Below are 24209 nucleotides of genomic sequence, written 5' to 3' on the forward strand. Positions count from 1 at the left end.
AGTCGCCATCGGACGAGCTATAAGCGGCGGTCGTATAATTCTAGAGGGAAGCCGTTGCCGGGGCCGCGTTTATTCGAAAGTTTTTCGTCCACGTAAATGAATAGAGTATCCTCATAAGGATCGACCAAAACGTTTCAGGAATATCCAATATGCTTTTTGCGAAACGTGCCGGCACGCTGGGCAGCGTGCTAGGCGCCACGCGAGCGATACCTACGCTTCGTATAACGGATAGCGCGGCGAATCGCGCAGGGCCATTTGCATAATTAATAATAATAATAATCCTTGCCATTTCCGTGAGATATGTTTCTCACGGCTACTCGAACGGATCCTCCTCTCTACGGCGCGGCGGAGAGATCGCTGGCGGGTGGAGAACCGTGGATCGAACGAAGCTGGGTGAATGGTTCGCAAGTGTTCCCGACACGCTCGTCGTTATAATGAATCGTATCGTGACTGGGTGAATAATTAAATACGCTGCCTTCTATAGAGACGAATTTTTTTCGCCGCCGACCGCAACGCGTTACTCGAGGCCTTTATTATATCCACAGGGATCAGTGGACGTTCTTATAAAGACATTCCATTGGACGAGCCGAGACGCGCCTCGTGAAATTGGCGTGCTCTTACGTAACTGAATCGCCACGGACATTGGTCCATTATATTTAAATTTCTAAATTCCGTTTAATTTATTTTGTCATTCATACTTGTGCCGTTATTAGCCACGCTATTCGGAATTTCTTGGTACTCGAAACAAGATGATTTTACAGTTCTTTTAAGGAGAGAACCTGGGTTTAGTGGGTCGAAATTTTCGATTCTTTAAGTTTGATCGATACACTTTAAAGCGTTTTTTCACAAAACAGTTTTCAAGTTGGCGGGAAAGATAGCAAAATAATTATTCGACCGATCCACTCTACCCGGGACATTTTAGTTAAATAATGACCGACCACCGTCGATTAACTAAAACCATTTATGAAAAAGTTAAGTTGACCGTATTTTTTTGCATAAAAATCTGTAACTCAGAACTGTAACTTTTCCTTTAAAGCCCCACAATTTTTCCAATTTTAGACTCTTTTCTAATTTTTTTAGTTCATCGACAATGTAAGTTCATGAAAACTAAGAAAAACTTTAGTTTGTTTTGTTCATTTTTCCCGCCATTTCACAATTCCATTGACGAGGCGCATCAATGATTAATCAACTTCGGAGCGATAAAATTGAAATTTCTCAATTAAATTTTTCCTTGGTACTGTACAAATACATATTAAAATACCCCTGAATTTCTGGAAAGATCTGCTTTATGCACCCATGTTAAACAAATTCGCGAAAATCACCTTCTTCAGCGTCCTAAAGCAGCTTCCCCCTTACCCGGTATCGGGCCTGTAAGAGGGAGTTAGATGCTCCAGGGGCAGGGTGTAGAAGCGTCTTGGGGTGTGGGATAAAATGTGAGAGCGGGATGAAAGGTATAATGTTGTAAAGTTTCATAAGATATGGAAGAAATCTGGGTTTGATGATTACAGTGATGAAACGACGCGTCACCACTATTACCTGCAACTGCGGGACAATGTCGTTAGGCATGGGGGTGGGGTGGAGAGCCTCCATCCTCACCATCCCCTACACGAGCCATCCATCGTTACGCCTCTGCTCACACTCGCGGGTCTTGCCCTACAAGCCGATCTTGGCGACTACTCCGAAGAACGGCACAGGCCACACGCGGGATCTGTGGGATACTGCAAGCCCACGGATTACCTTCCGCCTCACGTAAGTTCAATCTATAACTATACCAACTAAAACATACAAGCGCGCCCCAAACTCTACCGGCAACCCTCGCAGCTTCCAGTTAGTGATGGGATCCGAAGCACTTCGAATCTGTCTTGTATATCAGGCGACTAATTCGAAGCTTAAAACTCTTGAAAGTCTTGATAAGCCTTGAGTCTTGATAGGTCATGAAAGTCTTGGAAGTCTTGGAAGTCTTGGAAGTCTTGAAAGTCTTGAAAGTCTTGAAACTCTTGCTTCAAAGTCTTGAAACTCTTGCTTCAAAGTCTTGAAACTCTTGCTTCAAAGTCTTGGTAGGTTTCGGGCCCGTACGTACGTCCACCACCGACTCGCGGGACAATAGAGTCATAAACCGCGACCCTGGCGAAACCCTCTGGTCAAACCTGGCTAGTTTTTGGCAACCAGATGTTCATTTTCAAGACTTTCAAGACTTTCAAAACCTATCAAGACTTTCAAGACTTTCAAGACTTTCAAGACTTTCAGGACTTTCAAGACTTTCAAAACCTATCAAGACTTTCAAGACTTTCAAGACTTTCAAGACTTTCAAGACTTTCAAGACTTTCAGGACTTTCAAGACTTTCAAAACCTATCAAGACTTTCAAGACTTTCAAGACTTTCAAGACTTTCAAGACTTTCAAGACTTTCAAGACTTTCAAGACTTTCAAAACCTACAAGACTTTCAAGACTTTCAAGACTTTCAAGACTTTCAAAACTTTCAAAACCTATCAAGACTTTTAAGACTTTCAAGACTTTCAAGACTTTCAAGACTTTCAAAACCTACAAGACTTTCAAGACTTTCAAGACTTTCAAAACTTATCAAGACCTTCAAGACTTTCAAGACTTTCAAGACTTTCAAGACTTTCAAAACCTACAAGACTTTCAAGACTTTCAAAACTTATCAAGACCTTCAAGACTTTCAAGACTTTCAAGACATTCAAGACTTTCAAAACCTATCAAGATTCAAGAATCATGTTCGAAGTGCTTCGAAGTTTTCGTCATAAAAATATAGGTTCGAAACGCTTCGAAGTTCTTCGGATCCCATCACTACTTCCAGTCATCCCATACAGAATAATAAAGCCTCTATTAAACGCAAATCTACGCACAGTAATGGCCGAAAGAAATTCCAAACGATAGTAAAAATTTAAGTATCTCCCACGTATCGAAACGTAAGCGTGAGACTTTCTTTCACCCACCACTGTGCGCTCATCTTGCCTTGACACTTTCCACCTCGAGCCCACCTAACCCAGCACAGCCTGCTGCAGCGTTGAAAGCGTTAGACGCCCAACCGACCAGCCCATTCCAGCAGCCGATCCTCCAATTATGCCGGGAGCGTATATCATTACCGCGATAAATATAAATTGTTGGCTGCTCGGTTTTCCAATGATATCCACCCCGTGGAATGCAGACCTATTCCTCGTGCCGATGCCCCGATCGTAAACCAAGAGCGTTCCCGCCGCGCGCGGCCCGTTCGATGCCCCCCCCCCCTCGGTTTGAAAGCTCCTCTTGGTTCAGCGGGAACGGTAGTCGGCCGCCTGATTAAACATAATCGATGATCGCTGGTGTTAGATGTGCCTGGAGTCGAATGTGCTCGCTGTGCTCGCGGCGCAGCACAGGGGCAACCGTGGCCTGTCCAGGGAGGAGGCAGAGCTGCAGTACATCCGGGAGGCGGTGCTGCTGGAGGCGCCGCTCAACGCTCACCTCTACCGCTTGCGACGGAGCAAGAACGAGGCTGGCCCAGGACGCATACTCCTCGCGATATGTGCTCGCGGGGTGCGAGTATACGCCGAGGAGGAGACGCCGCGCGTCTTCGCCTGGAACAACATCGGCAAACTGTGCTTCGACGTTAGTCCTTAGCTCTCCCTCGCTCGACGATTCCAATTCCGGGCGCTCTCCAGCGAACACGCGCTCGTTGCCATTCTCCATCAAACCTCCCTGTCAGCTGTTCGTCGGTCCTTTGCGGACCAGCGAAGCGGGGTATTGTAAGTGGAACGTAGATGCTTCGGTGGTGTAGCCTTCTTAAGGAGAATCGAAGCCTCGACAGCGGTCGTCAAAGCGTCGACGCGTGTTCCGCGCGCTGGGCGCATAGTCCCTCGGCGAGGAAACACGCCGACGCCAGTCAAACCGCTAGTTTCCCTTCGCGCGAGCTTGGACGCGATCCTGGAATTGAATTGTCGAGCCTTATGCTTGCTGTTAACGAGCACAGGCGCCCCGAGTAGAGCTGGCCGATTAAATAGAACCGAACTCAGTCGTTCGAGTACTGGGACTGCTCTACTTTCGAGGACCCTGCCGTTAACCGTGGTCCGGCGTCGGAAGGATTTCGTTCTGATCCGCTCGGTTTCCCATGCACAGCGCAAGAAGTTCGAGATACGCGCGGTCGATCAGCCGGACAAGCTCACTCTCTACAGCGGATGCGATGACAAAAGCAAGCTCCTTCTGGGACTCTGTCGCGACACCCATCAGTTCTCCATGGCCATAGCACCTAGAGTCAACGAAGCGAAGAGGCGCGAAGAGGAAGGTGAGCCTCGACTGTATATTCTTATCCGCGAATCGCGGAGAGGTCCCATTACGGAACGATGATGGACGCAGTCGTTTCTGCCGCATAAAATGACGCCTTTCGTGAAGGACAGAGAAATTAATCGAACGAATGTCTGGTGTGTGAAAAACAGAGAGGAAGGTACTCCGCGACTGCTACATGTATCCCGCACGGTGCAAGCTGAGTCTAACGGCACGGGGGGCGCGGGGTGACCAACGAATTTCTGTTATCTCGAGCACGTCATCCAACACAACTTCTGGAATTGTCAGCGACCGGGTTCACAGCGAGGACGAGCCAGATACGGCGCCCGCTTCGACCGAATGTCTGCCACGTCTTACTGAAAACACTTCCCACTCGGTTGTTCAGTGTGGCGTTGTGAACGGAGCGAACGGGGACGTCGAGGATCGCTCCTTGCCATCGTCGCCGGTCTCCGCCGTAGACGGTAAGCACGCTCGATCCGACAGGATCGAATTTAACAGAATATTAATTACAATTACGCTGCTCGCACTGCATTTAACAAGCTCGTTAGCTCTTTGCACTCCTGTGTCGGGCTGGACTCGGCTATCGCATTGCGTTCCATCAGTCCCTCTGGATAACTCTGTTGCGCGCAGTTGTGTATAAGTTGAATCGCAGAATTTAGAGGCTAAAGGAAACTTTATGATGTAAATCACCTCCGAGGTTGTATTCTTCTGTGTTTCGTAGTTCGAATTCAGAGCTGGATTGGAAGACAGTATGCGCGAGGGCTTACGGAGTGCAAATAGTTGAAGCAGCTTTTCTGAGTGAAGTTATTAAAATCGAGGGGAGGGAGGGGGTTGTGAATGTAATTATCACAGTACAACAGCCATATTGGACTTGTAACATTCAATAGCCGTTTCATATAGGTTTTCCTGTCCTGAAAACGAATCCGCAACCCGTTTGTCGCCATCACCCTCAGTTTTTGAGAAAATCGATTTTGAAACCTTGCATATTCAAAAAATCAAAGTCTGAAATTATAGAAAATTTATTAGGTACATAGTTTATTATGCGATAGTTAATAATTTTTTATTAAATAGTTTATAAATAACAAATACAATATTGTAGCACTGTGAGAGGCTGTGGATACCTACCTAAGCCGGCCGCCGCGCCGTTGACTACCACTGTCGGCTCCGCGCGTTTTGCCAAACTATTTCGCTTCTGTATTGAAAACAAAACGAGACTTACCGCTTCTGTTGACGCTTTCCGAAGGAACACTGTCTGCTGCATCGCGTGGGATGGTCAGATTTTGTCCCAGACCCTTAGTTTTGGAAATAAATTGAAAGATATCTGCAAAAATTGGTGCATTTCGGGTGTCCTTTTCCCTTTGCTCGTTGTTTAAACATATTTAAATGTCCGCAATGCAATAATAACTTATATCGTTGTATTCGGGAGGGTTCATAGAATAATTTGACGCAACGAACAATCGAATAACTATTACCGTTTCGACACAAAAGGTGCTGAAAGTTGAAAACTTGCATTTTTTCTTCAAAATCGATTTTCTCAAAAACTGAGGGTGATGGCGACAAACGGGTTGCGGATTCGTTTTCAGGGCAGGAAAGCCTATATGAAACGGCTGATTGAATGTTACAAGTCCTAAAGAAAGTCAGAATTTGTTGTACTGTGTATAGGATGCTCTAAAACAATCGAACAATTTGTAGAAGTGGACGGCGCGGACAGTACACCCACGACGGCTGCATTGAGATTGGCGTCGAGCGCAGCGACCGCGGCCGAGGGCTCACAATGCAGCAGCAGCTGCAGCACAGTCGTGGTCGTGAATGCACCTGCTGGTGGACCGCCGCGAATGCGCCGCACTTCGGCAACGTCCAGTCTAGAACTGGGTTATTCGCATACGGCACAGAATTCAGCGGTTTCGTCCGAAACTGCTAGCTTCCCTGGCGCCATATACGACAGGTGCAAGAAGGCTGGCAAATACGCAGGTGAGATTCCACGGGCCTACCACCTTATATTGCTGCGAGAACGATTCACCTGGACAGAGCTGTTACGGTCTCTAGATTTTCCCAAAGCCTAACTTATTTCTGCCATGCCCGGTCACACGAAAATCTCGTTTCCAGGTACCGACATTGCGAGCGAGACCAGCGGCGTGTACACGCTGAGAAGCAGCGAGATGCAGGACGAGAGAATGGGAGATTTATACTCGCCGACAGGAGACGCCAACGAGTCTTCCGCGGCTAGCGACGTGTGCGCCTTGAGCTCCGTCCAGTCCACGACCGACGAAGCATCCGTGACATCTGGTTTTTACACTATTCACAGCGGCCTTAGATCCGAAACCAGCGACGTTTACACGGAGGACGTTAGCACGGGGGATCAGGAGCCGATTTACAGCGTCTGCAAAGGCGACGACGACGTGGCTAACGTGGTCTCCGCTATGTCGGGAGTCTCGCTGGGCCAGCAGCTGGAGGACTCGCGCTCGCGCAGCAATAGTATACTGAGCGCGGGCAGCTTCAGAGGCGACGGCAGCGATCCCTCCAGCGTCGGGCCGCTGTTGTCAGCCGATGAGCTGTCGGACCTGATCGTTGGGCGTTATCCACCCCGAAAGACGATCAGCAACTCCATGGACTCTGACTGCGATTACGTCACCATGCCTCCACCACCGCCACCACCGCGGACCGACAGCGACAGGCAGCTCCCTCCGCCCCCTCCGTACCCGGTGAGCATGGATTACGCGACGATAAACTCGTCCCGGTCCAAGATACCGGACATCGAACGGGAACCCCCGCCTCCACCGCCGTACAACGCGACGCGTGGCGAGTTCGTGCCCCTGCCTCTGCCGCCGCGCAGGACCGACCCTCCGCCACCGCCTCCTTACACCTCGCCCAGAGAGAGGATTCAGATACCGCCGCCCACGCCGCCGAGGAACGACGCGGTGACACCCAGGGAGCCACCGCCGCCACCACCGTATCCCGAGGTACCGGACGTCACGCGGCAGGAGGCCATCTCCACCCTCTACCCGGCCAACAGCGAGGAGATCGTGTCCAGGGTCGCGTCCACCAAGATCCAGACCAGCCTGGCCAGCAGCAAGGCGAGCATCGGCTTGGCTCCGTCCAAGATCGCTGTCAGTCACATGGCCAACGAGATCGCTCTGATCGCCCCGAAGCCACCGCCCAGAATTCAGCCACCCACGTATCCCGGTGACAAAATGAAACCCACGCCGGTCCACGCTCCCGTAGCCGCTCTCGTCGTAGGGCCGAACAATTACCTGGACGTGCACGCGTCGCGAGGCGGTCCGGTTCTGTTGCCTTACTTAACGCCACCTCCTCCTCCGCCTCCACCTCCACCACCGATGGTTCACCCCAGACAGCCCCCGCCGCCTCCGCCCAGCCTGGCCACAGTCTACACCAGCCAAGTGGCCAGGTCGCAGATCGAACAGTACAAGCAGCAGCTCTATTCCGACGTCGATTACGTGATGTTCCCTCTGAAAGACCCCGCCGTGTCCAAGCAAGAGTACATCGACGCGAAGCAGGGCTCACTCCTTGCGGCCATGGCCGCTTACCCGCCCCCGCCTTATCCTTCCTTTAACAATAAATCGATGGTGATGTATCGCAGCACGCCTTACCTGCCCGGCTCCACCCTGTCCAAGTACGCCTCGAACCAGAACCTCAGCAGCAGCGACACCAGCTCTAACAATTATCTACCGCACAGCAACCTGAGCAGCCACTACGCTGCCAGCACCAGCTCCCTATACAGCGGGGCTACTTGCTCGTCGGCAGGAAGTCAGAGTCTCAGGCGCGAGCCGCCAGCCCCGGCGCATCCGCACACGCTGCACACCTTCTCCAGAACCAGAAGCGACGAGAACATACTCAAGTGCTTCGACTCGCCTTCCAGCATGAAGCTGCAGTCCCTGCCGCAACTCAAGCACCGCAGGCTTCCGCCGCCTCCTCCGCCACCTCCCTACGAAATACAGGTAGGCTGGCTCCGGTGTGCAAGTTAGCGTAACGCTTTGACTGTCTCGTGCCAGCTGCACAGGGTATGCGGTAATAGGTAGGTGAGGAAATGAGACGAAAAACAGGAGTAAAGGAATTGCGTTGGATGCTTCGTTTTTTAGTTGTCAATGCTTAAAAATTCGCAACAAGAGCCGCTGATCGGCGAAATGCTTCGGGCGTTTCTGTCTCGAATTTTTAAACATTAATCACTAAGAATTGAAGCCTCCATCGCAATTTTGGTTGCCTATGTTTTTGTCTTATTTCGTCACGTAGTCACTCATTTCAGTTTCTACTATCTGTTATCGAACACCCTGTACATCATGTAAGCTGAGCAGCGAATTTTCTGTAGCCTCAAGTTTGGTAGGACCACATGTGTCGGTCAAAGTGTCTAACAAGGGAATATCCCAAACCCGGAAATTCGAAAAATTCTGAAACTTTGTGAATATGTAGAGAATTTCCTCCTGATTACAACGCAATTTTTGTTTGCTGTACAAATTCACTCTACGAGGGTGTAATTGACCGCTGAAAATCCAGTTATTTACCGATTTTGTGTTATAACTCGTGAACTGTAAAATATTTTTCCCCAAAATGTTAGACCTAATTAAAAGAAATAACTTTTGTCTTGAGCCTTTTTTTTCTATTTCTTACAGTTCGCGAGTTATAACACAAAATCGGAAAATAGCCGAATTTTCAAGGGTTAATTTCACCCTCTTCGAGTGAATTTGGGCAGCAAACAAAAATTGCGTTGTAATCAGGAGGAAATCCCCTACGTATTCACACAGTTTCAGAATTTTTTGAATTTTCGGGTTCGGGATCTTCCCTTTTAAGTGTTTGTTATTGCTTTCTCGTTGCTAATTCACGGCCCCTTGCAGAATCTCGAAAAGAATCAACCACTTCCATCGGCATCCTCGTCGTCCTCTTTGCCGAAGAAGACGCCGAAATCGAGTGCAACGGAGGAGCACGAGGAAGGGAAGGAGGATGGATTGCTGGATATCCGGACGCTTCGTGAGAAAAGCCGTAATTTGGATCTGCCACTGATATCAGCGCTGTGCAATGATCGATACTTGCTGAAGCAGACGAAAGCGTTCGTGATGCCGAAGCATCCGACCGAGGCGGCGTCCTCGACGTCCGCGAAGAACGCCGTGAGAAGCAGCAACGGCGGGACGTCCAGCAGAAACAAGTATCCCGTGAGCGGCCTCTCGACGACGCAGATCACGAAACCGCCGAGGAAATCATCGACGAGTACGCATAAACACCCCGCCGAGATGAAGGGCAACGCATACAAGGTCAGCAATTCGACGGGCGTGCCTTCTGGTAAAAAGGATCAGGCGAGAGCGTCGCATTCGTAACACGGGATCGCCGAGTGGCAACTAGCTTTGCCCCAGCGTTCTGAAACCATGGAATTCTGTACATTCCAACGTGCCTTTAAAGATTCCACGCCAAGCTCTCTGTCTCTTAAACGATAGACAGCGGCGAAGGAAATATCCTGACAACGAGTACTTAAAACACCATGTTTCTTTAAAGACCGTGCTTCTTCAACTCAGGGTGCCATTTTATCGTTCACAATTCTTCTGCTCGTCGTGAATACTCAAATTCTCCGATGATAGGTAGGTCACGTTTCTTCGTCTCCTCTTTTTTTTTTTTTTTAATTTGCAACGTACGAATCATTCTTAGAGCTACATAAGGATTATTATATCGTTCCTTTTTGTCTCCCCTCGTTTCACCTCTTAAGATCTTTCTGATACTCCTGAAAATTCTACTTCCCCGCTGCGACCGAAGCTTATCGTACCATAGAACAGTAGAAACACCGGCGATTAAGTGCCCATTGATAATTTTGCTCAAGTAAGCGACTAGCGCGATGGAAATGAAATTTTAATCCTGTAAATCTTAGCGACGAGAACGTAACGCGCTCTTGCAAGTAGTTTATCCAATTACAAGGGCGACGATTCTTTTTGTTCCCCTCACTCCCCTTTTTTTTATTTTAGATACTAATTGCGTAAATATTTTTATACTCTGAAGGAGGGCAGGTACGATTACTGTAACTAGAGAAATAGTACCTCTCGATGTCTGCGGAAGTAATATTTATTACCATCCATGTTTTCTTTGTCTATATCTCTTTAATATCTCAATCAATGTGCTCGCATTATGATACTTTCTATCGAAGCGTTTTTAATAATTTGCGTGCACGTAACTGTAAGTGTAGTTGGCGTTAATAATGCCCCCTCGATTACTTTTCATCGTTATTACGTGAATGTAAGCGTTTTAAGTACACTGGCGAGAGAGGAGATTCACTCCCCTCGTCGACTGAACATTGCTACTGCGTTATAGTATAGATATATAAACGGTAAAACATATCGCCGACGGAGGACACTCTGGAACTGCACTACAGGGCACGCGCTAGAATCTAACGCGAATTAATTCAAACTTGTAAAAGGTCCGCGTCGCCGCGGATCGTATGAACATTAATCATAGATGATAGCGTAATGGGTAATGATTTAGCCGTAAGGTTGACTTATGTTAATTAATACTTAGATATTAATATTGCAACACGAACCATGTCTGTACATAGTATTGCGTGAAATTATAGGACTTGTTGTAGTCGGAAACCTCATGTATGTACCACGCGCCACCTCAGCTACGAATAATAAACTTCTTTTTTTTATAATGAACATCGTTACGGAACAATGTTATATATACTACAGGTAAAATCGAAGAAATCGATTATCGCACATTTTATACAATCTCGCAGATGAAAATTCGCACCTTATTACATAACGAATAACTTAAAACAATGCCACTTTTACCTCCACGAATTTTTACACGTTCAAATATGCCGCCAGTTTATAGATTCTCTAATTCCACTTCCCGCCTACAGCTGGCGCTAGTGATTCACCTCCGCAATGCGAGTATATAAACATTCGCGGGACTTTCGTGCAGGACGCATTCCCCAGTTAATAGTGGGTTCGTTGCCTTGAGACGCAACAAAGGGGCTCGTTTCGAACGGTCGATTTTTGATCGGGAGGTGTTGTGGACTCACGTGTCACCGTGCGCGAGGCAAGTGCACGGGCAACGATTACCCTTCGAATCGATCGGAACGCGTTTGACAGGGCGGCTCTGTCGACCGCGAATGCAGATAATATTTCAAACACTAAGAATACAACAGACGCATTACCTTTATCAATACTGCACCGCAGCCTCGGCGAGCACGTAACGGAGCGTATATATAAGCGTCTGCACCTTTTCCTCGTTTTTCTATTGGCAATACGTTGCTGCACGCCTGGCGATTACGCGGAGAAGCTGGGATTCCGCAAACCGTTCAGAACTGACACCGCACGTCAATCGTTCAACAGACGTCGCCACGACCCCGAGCGTCGGTTTCTGGTAAGTTTCACCCTACTTTATCGCCTTAATAATTTTCGACAATTGCGTCGACATATTTGCCAATTTCAATGTTTTTCTCTCGACGAACTCGCGGAACTTGCTTGAAATTTTAAATCCGAACACCCAAGTGGGGGAGTCCTGATATTTTATTCAATTTCGTGAACTAAAAGTTAAAGTAATATCCTCGCGTCATCGTTTATTTCATTACGTTCAGATAAATGAATTACCAGGCGATCATAAAGGGGTCGTATGGTTGTACAATTGTATGAATGCCTCAACACTTTGTAATCCACGGAATGCAGCGCCTCAATGATTTTGTGTCAATGCTTCCTTAACCTTTTTACTACCGTGAATCACATGATCGGCTTAATAAGTTTCTTAACAATGGAATTGTGTCACCGCCATTCTAAATCCGCTTGTGGGAATATCCCATAGTGTTATGTAACACTTAGGTTCAAATTCGCGAAGATTTAATTGTAGGAATAAAAACTTTCCTCGTCCATTGCGACGTTGTCGACGATATTGGTTTATGTCGCGCCGTTACATCGATAGTTTTACTAACTCCACATCTCTAATAGTTCCGTAGTCGTAGATTCGATATAATCGACAGTTGATAATGTAAAACCTTATCATTATACAAGGCAGAATCAAGTAGTTAGTGATTATCTTATAGAAAAACGTAGAAATGTTTACGCCTCGCGATTTATCGAGGCAATTTTTTCCGTAAACCAGCAGAATGTCTTACGATTTTATTGAAAAGTCAAGGATACTTAATGATGCCAACTTTACGATAGTTATCACTATTTACCAGTGCCGTTAGATTTTAATATCTACCGACTGCCCTTCTGTTTTCCGTCAAGTTCGTGTTTACTTTTCTTCCGAAAAAAGGGACAACTGACCGTTTTTTCTCGCATTAGAGGCGGTGTCGCTATTGAGCTGCCTTTATCTTGAATTCGAGCCAGCCTCAACTTTCATTCCGATCGAATGTATCAACAATCGATCGCGTACCAGTTAGGGAACAACTTTTGCGTGAAACGTGAACAATGGATTTGTTATCTGTCGAAATATGACACGGCTTTGGATGAAATTGAATTTCTTGCCGATATCACGTGTTATGGAGGGGCATGGATTGTTTGCATTAACAGGAGGGTAGGACAATTTTCTGAATAATCGACAGGCGATTGTGATTTATCGCGCAGAGTATAACGATAACATAGCAGTATATAAAGCGTAATAAGTATTCTTACTGCGAACATGCTATGTATGAATGATCGAATAATTAGTTTCATCTAAAATCTGAACTGTAATTGTTCTATACACTCGCATATTGCGATTGTCATGATTTCGAAATTAATAGAACGTTGTGTCGCCTCGATGCAAAAACGTCAGAACCAATGTTCACGTTCAAAAAGTGTACATCCTGTCGATTGATATCAATTATCTATTTGTTTGCGGTTTGTAAACAGTATCTGTTTGCGATGCAGTCAGACAGGCATCGGCAGAATCTTTCATATTTCTCTTTGTCTAGACGATCGGGAGGGGGGAAAGTGCGTTGACTTGAGCCACATTTAAGATATTATCTTTTCAAACTGTTATAAACCTGTCCGGCAAAAAGCACTGATAAATTTTCGAATCAACGAGTAATGCACACGCCGGTAGCTTGGTTCTGTATAGATACAGGCGTCTCAGATATCGTGCAGTTCTCTAATCAGAGTAAATATTGTGATTTTTCAAACATAGTTTCTCTAGGCTCAGGCAAAATTAAGCGAGGAATTGAATAACATTATAAATGAAAAGTGCCAGAAGTGAAAATCTCCAGCATTTTCTTTCCAATCACAGCGACGCGACGTTGGTATTTACGATCTCAGCTCTATCTTGCGACAGCGCTGCAAACTAAAATTAGTTATTTTAGCATTTACGTTTACCACCGTATTCGGCATGGAATTTAGATACTTTTCCACTGAAAAGATAAATTTTCATCTCTGTGCCACTTGCTACATCGTTTATCATTTCAACTCCTCGGTTTGAGGCACAAAATTAGAACTGCATGTTGTATGTCTAGATGCTACGGACTTTATACAAAATATGATTGTAAGTGGACTTAACAGAATATTATTTAGTATGAAGGATCGATTTTGGTGCACGCGAGCATCGTGTAGGTATGTGGGAACATCCATTCTGATATTCCTTTGCATTAGTTCGATCAAAAGGATAAACTCGTGAATTTACAAAATTCGCTATTGTGTGAAGAGTCGCGTATCGTATTTTTGTAGATTATAGTCGGGATTAAAAGCAACTGGTTCTGAGGATCGCTAATGTTTTATCCCCGTTACATTTTTCTGCTACACTCTTGTCTTGTTTACCACGCCTATCATTTCAAGGCGCTAATGCTATCTGTGGGCATTATTCGAATGCATTTCTCTGAACGTAAACGTCTGAATATTGTTTTACGTGGATGAGAATTTACTTAAACAAACTTTCGTTCGGATAATGGCGGAATAGAATTCTAGAAAATTCCACTAAATCTTTGCAGTTCGAAGCTGCTGTAATTTCGAGAATTGTTTGTCAAGGAACTGCCGTCGGCTCACTGACAATCCCTCGGTTTGTGGTACGAATGCGTTTTATTGTTATATAATATGGCATGGCTTCGAGGGTGTGTAAATCTGCCAAGGTGTTACATTGATAAGTTCCGCGTATCCGAATGGAACTTACCGTTCCCTAAATGCTGTTGAATGTCTGACACGTGTTTACATTGATCCCAATGACGGGAGGTCATTCGAGAATTTTCGATATGTAACTCTACTTATTTTTTTCACAGGGGGGGACCTGCACTGTAGTATAGCAAATGCTTTGTCACGGAACTCGTGCGTTCGGTTACTTTTTAATGGACCAAGGAAGCTCTCGGGAAGCTCTCGCGACATTTCTAGTCACTTCGATCATATAACAGAAATTCGGGATCATATCTATATCTACTTATCAGTACCTTCGGCGCTTCCAATACGTAGATACGTAGTACCTGGAGCGTTACAGATAATTTATACATTCACGAGGAGAAGAAAGCCGGTTGTAAATCTGTTCTGTGATAAAAACAGTGATAGACCTTGGCGACGCCGTAGCTTCCGCGACAGTGGAATTTCCTGTATGAGACACGATCTCTTATCATGCATAAACAAACAACAAATTGTTCTCTCCGTAGTATAAAAAGAAGGATAATCAAGTCCCCTACGTACAAAGTAGCAATGATTCGCAACCGGTGTTGTCGCCAAGTGTTTTCTGGGGAGTCGCCACGGTTTTTAATTTTTTTTTTTATTATTATTATTATTAAGTTATAGTTATATTTCGAATTACGTATTTTTAATGTGCGTTCTTTACCCTTATTAAATTTACCTTACCTTATATAGGGGGGAGGGGGGTCACAGATTAATTGAATATTGTAAAAGGGGATCTCGACTCAAAAAGGTTTGGGAAACGCTGAATTAAAAAATATTTAACAAATTATTGTGCTTTTAGTGTAAAAAGAAATCCTCAAAAAGAACATGATGTTTCATAATTCGTATTGCCATGACCGCCCGTGGGGACTTTCGGATATGTATGCATAACTTCCGAAAAACAATAGTTTTTTAACTGAAACTTTTTTTTTAAGTAGTTCATAATACTATGTAAAGATAGTAAAATAAACGGGAAATCTTCATCAAGCCGTTGACTTGTAAAAAAATCCACAAAATGTACACATTTTCCGAGGGTTCAAACGGGTATACCCCCTTAAGTTTGTACTAAATAATTGAATATTTTTAAATTTCAATCGTAAATCGCTGCTACGAAATGGGTTCAAGCAGGCAAACACTCGTCGCCTGTAAACTTGACTGTTTCTCAAAGTAGCTCCCTCCCCCGGAAAAAAATTTCCACAAAATGGCAAAAAGAAAGCCTTTTCTCCATTTTTACTCGTATGTAACGCTCTTTCAATTGGGCTGACATTTGAGGCTAGCCATCCGAAATATAGTTACAGACGAGAAATTGAGTAAGGTGTTTAACTATTTATGGTTCTAAATGCAATTACTGCAAATAGAGCTCGCAAAATACAAATGTATTTTCCGTGGGATTAGAATGGTTCCTCAATTAGCACCACTCGTGATAAGACATTTTTTACGGTAGTAACGGGGCAAACATAACAGTGCTTCGTTATTTGCACGACCATGCGGGACCGCTCGGTGTGATTTCCGTGCACGGTAATCATTTTTATCGCGGGCACGAGCCTATCCACCGCCAAGGACAGTAAAGAAGACTTAGAACAGTTCGAGGAGATCGAAAGTACAAGCTACTTGTAAGTTGAACTCAGGTCAAATCATTCGAACCAAACCAGATACTCAAATGTCGAAGTAGCTTAATTATTTCAAGCAAAGAACTCGATCTTCTTGAATGATTTCAGCAGCTTCAACGTTTTAACGACTTACTTGCATTCAAGCTACTCGGATCGAACTCGTCGCTATTTACAAATTAGAAGGGTGCGAAACGCGAAATGATAGATATTTAATTTTTAATTAATTTCCCTTCGCAAATATTAACTGCAATACGATTATTCGTGTATTCTGTTATTTTTTACACGATTTAAGGGATTTCATACCCTTGGCAGATCAGAAAGAGGATCATTTTATGATTTTTTTTTCATATAAAGAAATGTCATATTTAAAAATCAAGATATACATCTTGTTGTGTATAAATTAAGCTGTATTCTCATAAAAAAGAAATTTCGTATCTTGAGAAATGGCGCCATAGCAACCCCTTATAGCTACCAAGGCCTCTTCATAGTTACAATATTTCCGGTACCAAAAATATCTCAGGGATGATTGGACCGATTTGAATAAAATTTTGCACGAATATTCTTGAGACTATAATCTAGTATTTGTCAGCACCGATTTTGAAAAGAAATGTATTTTTGAAAAATAGCAGCTACTCAAAGTCAAGCATGTGATTTTTTACCTCAGTCTACATCTTCCTTTGTTAATAAAAAACAAAACAAGACACTAATCGAAAGGTCGTTTCGACACGTTCTGGATTACAGTCTTAAGAATATTCGTGCAAAATTTTATTCAAATCTGCCCACAAATCCATTTCTTAAAATATCAGATTTCTTTTGAGGAGAATGCAGCTTAATTTATACACAGCAAGGTGTATATCTCGATTTTTAAATATGACATTTGTTTATATTAAAAAAACACACAAAAATGCCCCCTTTTTCCGACTGTGAAAAGTGTGTGCAACCCCTAAAATGTCACATGAATCCAGAATCCTTTTTTTTAGTCGAGCAATTGTCCTTACCATGTACCTCTAATTACAGCAAATGGAATAGGCACAGTGGAAATATTTTTGCGAACATTTTCTAATAACCAAAAACAATCGCCCATTGCAAGAATGGACAAAAGTCAGAGGGAACAAGTGAAGAATCCGCGACAGAATGCCAATCTATTATCCGTACTTTCCTTCTGGTGAGAAGCTCCCTCAGTTTGCACGGTTTAACCGCGCGCGTTCTCGCCTGATGAAATTGTGATCGTTTATTGAATCGTTTCGGCGGACAGGTGGATCTTCAAGCTGTTCGTTACCGGTTACAAGAAGGAGTTGGAAGAGAGCGATCTATATTCTCCTCTACGGGAGGACAAAAGCAGTTACTTAGGGCAACGTATCGTGAAGAATTGGGACATCGAGCTGAAACGATGCGAGAAGAAAAAGGATGGATCGAAACCGAGTCTATTCAGAGTACTGTACAAGTGCTTTGGCAAAATCGTTATGAACACTGGACTGGCCCTGTTCATTTTAGAATTCGTCATACGGTACGATTGCCGGAATACTCGGCACGTCTATTCAGTAGGAGGATGATACGCTGCTCGAAATAATTACGGGATCGAAATGGGATAAACAATAAGATAGAATGATGATTTTACATTTTTAGAAGCTAATGAAAAATTGTGCGAACAAATTCGTTTCTGTGAAGCTGGAACAGGTTTCATAAATCATTAAAATTGTTTAGGGAAGTATCTGTAGATGGTGGGGTGAAGAGCATTTTAGCATTAAGCCGGGAATCCACCGGGAAGCTAAGCTAAGCTAATAAGAGAAGATCCCGAACCCGAAAATTCCAAAAATTCTGAGACTTTGTGAATATGTAGGCGATGTACGCCTTTCGTATATATTGATGGAAGTGTGACAGCGTATATATATGTACGCCGTTCGCAGGCAAAGGGTTAAAACTGAAAAGTAAATGTCAAGTCAACTAACCCCATCATATTTGTCAGCTAACCCCACAGCCGGGGTTTGTTCACTTATTCGTCTCACTACTCTAAATATAATAAAAACTACGACCTAGACTCAATTAAAACAATTTTAAAAATTAAGCCTGTATACCTAATGAAATTTGTAAACTTCTGATGTTCAACAAGTCAACAAAATACCAATGGTCTATTTATAAAAATTAGAAATGTTAAAAATTAGTCAACTAGCCCCGGTCTCCCCTACGTTGTTTTGCGATTCTTCTTTGGAAGCAACTTTTCTTCCCGCAGTTTTCCCATCAGCTGTCGCTTGATAACATGGCCCGTAGTATTTCAAAATCGTGAATTCTCGTTGCAGGAACCTGAAGAAGTCATTTTGGAACTATTAGATAATTCGATAAATTATCTTGCTTATTAGATAAATTGGAACTGTTACTCAATATCAATAACAGCTACTTACAGCTTCCTGTTTTATAACATCTTTTCCCCGTCTCGAAAATTAATGCCACCCCGTTGCGTCGAGTACCAAGGCCCGAGACTACTCACTTCTGCTTGCCTACTCTCCATTTATCATCGGTTCAATACGTATTTCACTTCCCTGCACCGTTCCACGAGCCTCCAATGATCCCTTACTTATTTCGAGCAGCGCAAGTCCGCCAATATTTCAACGTCTCCTCTAAGAAGACATCGCGCGGTCATCTCACCTGCAAAATCGAGCATAAATCGTTACTCAAGTCGCCCGTTATTTCAGGATCGCGCATCCTTTCCTCCTCGCAAAATTACTGCGTTACTTCGCAGGAAGTCGAAACGGATGGGCCGCCGACATATATTATTACGCGGCTGGTTTCTGTGTCCTGCCGTTGATCGACGCCGTGATCCTGCATTACTCCCTGCAGGCTCTGATGCACGTGGGGATGAAAGTTAGAATAGCCTGCTGCACCCTGGTCTACAGGAAGATACTGAGACTATCCAGCTCGGTCCTCGAGAATGACACGTCTGCTGGACAGGTGGCAAATCGATTTAGCTAAGGCGGAAGAGAGTTGGCGAGTGTTACTTGTCGTTAACCTTTTCAGATGGTCAATTTCCTCAGCAACGACGTCAACAGGCTCGATTACTTCGTCTTCGGTATCCATTACTTGTGGATCGGCCCGCTCCATATCTTTCTGGTAGCCTATCTTATATTCCGTGAAATCGGGATTGGCGCTATTGCTGGGGTGTCAACGTTCTTGTTATGCATACCATTACAACGTAAGGATGAAACACTGCAGCGCAGATTAATAGCAATACCGATTTCTATATTCCGCGAATTATCGCGCTGGGGCTTTTCCTTGGACAAGAATCCCCCCTTAAGCAATCAGAATTTTTTGGAATCTGCTTGCACAGCTGCATTTGCGCTCTCAAAAAAAATGAAATATTCTTGTAAGAATTACTTTCTACCAAAGTCTCCTCAAAATCGGCGATTGTCACTTCGATATGTATCCTTGATAAGTAGGCTGCAGCCTAAGTCGGCCAATTCTGGGCCGAAGAAATTGAAAGAAACAGTAAAATATTTTTGCCTGTAACTTTTTATTTTTTCATAGACAATACCAGCATAGATTTTCATTCTAAAATAAACTGTCTATCCATTTTCCCTAATACCGAAGATGAAGTGTGATCTTTAAGCACAGAGGCTTGAGAGAAATTTAAAAACCAATCACTTTTTTTCCATGCAGCAAATTAGCAATAACTCATATGTGAGCCGTCATATCGAATTAATTTTAAAACTGTCTCAGCTCTGTTAAATTAAAATATTTTATGGAATTCAAACCTCCAAATCCGCCCCTGTTGGCAAAGAATTTAAATCTTCGCTCGTTCAAAAAGGCCCCATGGCGAATTTGATTTAAATCAACGTCTCGGAGCGAAACCGTTTCTTTTCTCACATCCATGTATCCTTTTGCAGTGTACTTAGGGCGAAAGGTGTCGCGCTTGACCCACGGGTCAGCGCTAAAGACAGATGACCGATTGAGACTGATGAACCAAATTATCGCCGGGGTGGCGATAATCAAGATGTACGTTTGGGAGATTCCGTATTCCCTTCTTGTGGAGAAAGCCAGGCGGTAAGGGAATAGTAACTGACGTCTTAAAGTACACTCGTAATGTGATATTTTAATGTGACTTCTACACTCTCATCCAGGAAAGAAGTGGACGTGATAAAGAAATACTCGATCGTAGAGCAGTTCGGCTTGACGTTAGACATTTATGTTCCGCGTATCAGCCTTTTCATTACCATATTAACGTACGTTCTAACTGGGAACACTATCGACGCCGAGAAAGTGTTCATGACCACAGCGTTCTACACTATTTTACGAAGCTCGATGACCATTGGCTTTGCTTTGAGTAAGTTACGCGTGAATTTCAAAATTCTTCCAAACAAATACCTATCGTGGGCCATAAACCTCGATGGAAGTGAGACGGGGGACATTCTGTAGCCGAAAATAAATAATCATTAGCCGTTACGCAAGATATACAATTTTTGCAAAATATCATTTTGCTGGGAATTGAAGCTCCGCGCGGCAAAAAGTTATTCCATCGTTTCGCCCTATCATGAGTCGTAGAATGTTCCCCGCCCGGTTGTGCCACGAATTACGGCTCACCCTGTGCACGATTTCACAATATTCCACTGTTTACGTAGGTGTCCATCAATTAGCTGAGGCAGCCGTCTCCATCCGACGTTTAGAGAAATTCATGATGTACCCGGAGGTGTCGAAAGCGCCAGCTACCAAGCCGCAGGTAGCCACACAGGCTGTCCCTCTGTATTTAAAGAACGTGACTGCCAGGTGGGACGAGACCAGGGACTACACTCTGCAGAACGTGGACTTGACGGTGCAAGCAGGTAGCTTTATAGCGGTCGTCGGGCAGATAGGCTCGGGGAAGAGCAGTCTACTGCAGGCGATCCTGCGGGAGCTACCACTGGACGACGGTGTGCTGGAAGTCAGCGGGAAGGTCAGTTTCGCTGACCAACGGCCATGGATCTTCGCCTCCTCGATCAAGCAGAATATCCTGTTCGGCCAGCCCATGGACCAGGCTCGTTACAACAAAGTGATCCAGGTCTGCCAGCTGGAGAGGGACATAGACGCCATGCCCCACCACGACAGGACCATGGTCGGCGAGAGGGGAATAAATCTGAGCGGCGGGCAACGGGCTAGAATCAACCTGGCACGCGCCCTCTACTCCGAGGCCGACATCTACCTCCTGGACGATCCTCTGTCGGCAGTGGACGCCCACGTCGGCAGTTGCATCGTGGACGAGTGCATATGCGGCTTCCTCAAGGGCAAGACTCGTATCTTGGTTACGCATCAGGTCCAGTACATGAAGTCTGCCGATCAGATCGTTGTGATGAACGGCGGCAGGGTCCAGGCGAAGGGCAGCTTCGAGGAGCTGCAGAGCATGCACCTGGACTTCATGAAGATCTTCGAGGACCTGGACGAGAAGAGAGAGACCACGGAGACCGAAGGTAGGAACGACAGCAGGCAGTCGGCGGAGAATTGGAAGAGCGAGGATGACGCCGCGCCGGCCGAGGAGCCGGCCGAGGTGGCCGAGACGAGGACGTTCGGAAAGATCTCGGGCGCGGTGTTCCTGGCATATTGGAGAGCGAGCAAAAGCATTCTGCTGTTGATTCTGATGATGATCTTCTTTGTCGCGAGCCAAGCGATGGCCAGCGGCAGCGATTACCTGCTCGCGTTCTGGGTGAACACCGAGGTCGCGTCGTGGGTTAGAACCGTGAATGGTACGATGGATTTTCAATGGTCTGGCCCGCTGTCTCGTCATGGAATTATTTATCTTTATAGCGGCCTGGCCATGGGCGTCGTCTGCGTCTATGTGTTCCAAACGTTCACGTACTATGGGGTCTGCATGCGGGCTTCCAAGAACTTGCACGCGAACATGTTCCGTAGTATCGTACGCGCCGTCATGTACTTTTACAATACCAATCCTGCCGGTCGAATACTGAACAGGTATCCAGATATATTCGTACGTAAACAGGGCTGGCCTGGAAGCATTGAATTTACTGTCGGGGACCGATGAAAGAATCTCTAACCGACCATGCTAATTGGAGCCGGCCCTGTCCATAAAACGGGTCCCGTCGTACCTGCGAGGTCTACATTAACCCACTCTGTTTCTGAATCAAGGTTCTCGAAAGATATCGGCATCATCGACAAGAAGCTGCCATTCACCATGTTCGACGTTACGGTAATGTTCTTGAACTTCATGGGAACCGTGATCATCGTTGGTACCGTGAGCGCGTGGCTGTTGATACCGACGGTGTTAGTTATGCTTCTCTTCTACTGTATGCGAGTAGTTTACATTTCGACCAGCCGTTCTGTTAAACGCATGGAGGGTATCAGTAAGTAGCATTCAATAACGACACTTGAACGTAGTAATCGTACGATCGCGTACTTTACCTGGTGATGACGTGTTCCAGCTCGTTCGCCCGTGTTCGACCACGTCGGTGCTACTTTGCAAGGTCTGACGACAATCAGAGCGTTCAAGGCTGAGAGGGTCGTGACGGCGGACTTCGACAACCACCAGGACCTCCACACGTCCACGTGGTTCATATTCATCTCCATCTCGCGCGCATTCGGCCTCTACATCGAATGGTTCTGTCTGCTCTACCTTGCCCTGATCGTGATTATATTTCTGATATTCGACGACCTAGCCGTCGCCGGAGACATTGGCCTGGTGATCACCCAAATCACTGCGGTGACAGGGATATTGCAATGGGGTATGAGACAAACCGCCGAATTGGAGAACCAAATCACGTCCGTGGAGAGAGTGTTGGAGTATAGTCGTTTGGAGGAAGAGCCTTTCCTGGACAGTGCTCCAGGGAAGACGCCTCCGAAAGAGTGGCCCTCTAAGGGTCACGTGGAATTTAAAGATGTCAGGCTGAAGTATGGGCCAAAAGGTGCTTATGTTTTGAAAGGCGTAAACTTCGTGGTGATGCCCAATGAGAAAGTTGGCGTCGTTGGGAGAACCGGCGCTGGGAAGACGTCTTTGATCAGCGCGCTCTTCCGTCTAGCTTACGTAGAGGGAGAGATCGTCATAGACGACATACCTACTAATACAATCTCGCTGCACGATTTCCGCTCGAAGATCAGTATTATACCGCAGGAGCCCATATTATTCGGAGGTAGTCTGCGACGAAATTTGGACCCCTTCGACGAGTACTCCGACAGTGCCCTGTGGGAGGCTCTGCAGGAAGTCGAGCTGAAGGAAGCAATCTCGGATATGGCTGCCGGTCTGAACAGCAAAGTCGCCGAGGAGGGGTCTAATTTCAGCGTCGGTCAACGTCAATTACTATGCCTTGTTCGAGCGCTAGTTAAGAACAGCAAAATCATGATCCTGGACGAAGCCACTGCCAACGTTGATCCACAGACTGATTCCTTGATCCAGACGACTGTTAGGAAGAAATTCATGAACTGCACTGTCATCACCATAGCCCATAGATTAAATACCATAATGGATAGCGATAAGATACTTGTGATGGACCAAGGTTACCTAGTAGTAAGTAGCAACTCGTTCAGATGTACCGAGCATGTATACAGATAGTGTGTCATATAAATTTTCTGCTGGCATATTTATTATGCTGTTTCTTTTTAGGAATTCGATCATCCGTACGTTTTGCTGCAGAAGAAGGGCTACTTCTACGACATGGTGCAACAAACTGGTGCTGCGATGGCAAACACTCTGTCCGAAGTAGCGAAGAACGTGAGTAGGGCACTTGACAAAGACAAAACAGACACATAACAGAGAAACGGATACCAATGTAGAATAATGACGTTTTCTTTTTTAGTGTTTCTACAGGAACAACGAATCAATCGAATCATTTTGATGGTAGGTCGACTCTAGCAGCACTAAAGGCAATACCGTTTTTAAGTAAATTCTTTTTATACCTCTGACTTATATTTCACTGTTCGAAAGTGAGCTGCAAGCTTTGCCGAATGTTCAATTATACAAAGACAGTATGGTGCTAACCAAGGTATTACTTACGAATAACTGATTAGTAGTCTAGAAAAAGAAAGACAGCAACAATTTTTGTACTGGGAATTGAGTTCCAATAAAGTACTATACATTTGATGAATATTACGTGTCCTTGTACGACGAAATGAACCAAGTATTAGACATTTTTCACGGTACGTACAATTAGTGCAACTAAAGGTTTACTCATAAAGGTAACTTCACGTAGTTCCGTACCTATACGTAATTTACTACGTACGAAGAATAATTGTCAAACACATTCTGATTGTAACAGATGCTCATTTATTTATATAATCTCTTTCTTCA

At 45.2% G+C, this 24209-nt stretch overlaps 2 protein-coding genes across 7 annotated transcripts in view; both read left to right on the forward strand.

The window, feature by feature from the left end:
• LOC143367423 (protein expanded) overlaps positions 1–10922 on the forward strand; it is a 111582-nt gene extending 100660 nt beyond the window's left edge. For 5 of the 6 annotated variants that reach the window (XM_076809221.1, XM_076809223.1, XM_076809222.1 and 2 more), the window contains 7 exons: positions 1509–1749; positions 3331–3606; positions 4114–4279; positions 4431–4739; positions 5941–6249; positions 6385–8234; positions 9126–10922. In XM_076809221.1, the coding sequence (XP_076665336.1) occupies positions 1509–1749; positions 3331–3606; positions 4114–4279; positions 4431–4739; positions 5941–6249; positions 6385–8234; positions 9126–9602 (3628 nt within the window). In that variant the 3' untranslated portion in view covers positions 9603–10922. The remainder of the gene's footprint in view (positions 1–1508; positions 1750–3330; positions 3607–4113; positions 4280–4430; positions 4740–5940; positions 6250–6384; positions 8235–9125) is intronic. The other variant, XM_076809226.1, reaches the window with a different exon arrangement.
• Positions 10923–11177: 255 nt separating this feature from the next.
• On the forward strand, positions 11178–24006 carry LOC143367425 (putative multidrug resistance-associated protein lethal(2)03659). The gene is made up of 12 exons (XM_076809227.1): positions 11178–11634; positions 16970–17117; positions 17208–17459; positions 18643–18898; positions 18965–19139; positions 19831–19987; positions 20065–20267; positions 20563–21883; positions 22058–22272; positions 22351–23429; positions 23526–23633; positions 23719–24006. The coding sequence occupies exons 2-12, from the start codon at positions 17044–17046 to the stop codon at positions 23755–23757; spliced, it is 3879 nt and encodes a 1292-aa protein (XP_076665342.1). The 5' UTR covers positions 11178–11634; positions 16970–17043; the 3' UTR covers positions 23758–24006.
• The last annotated feature ends 203 nt before the right edge of the window (positions 24007–24209 follow it).

This window comes from Andrena cerasifolii, chromosome 3 (assembly GCF_050908995.1).
Source record: "Andrena cerasifolii isolate SP2316 chromosome 3, iyAndCera1_principal, whole genome shotgun sequence".
NCBI classification, from domain to species: domain Eukaryota; kingdom Metazoa; phylum Arthropoda; class Insecta; order Hymenoptera; family Andrenidae; genus Andrena; species Andrena cerasifolii.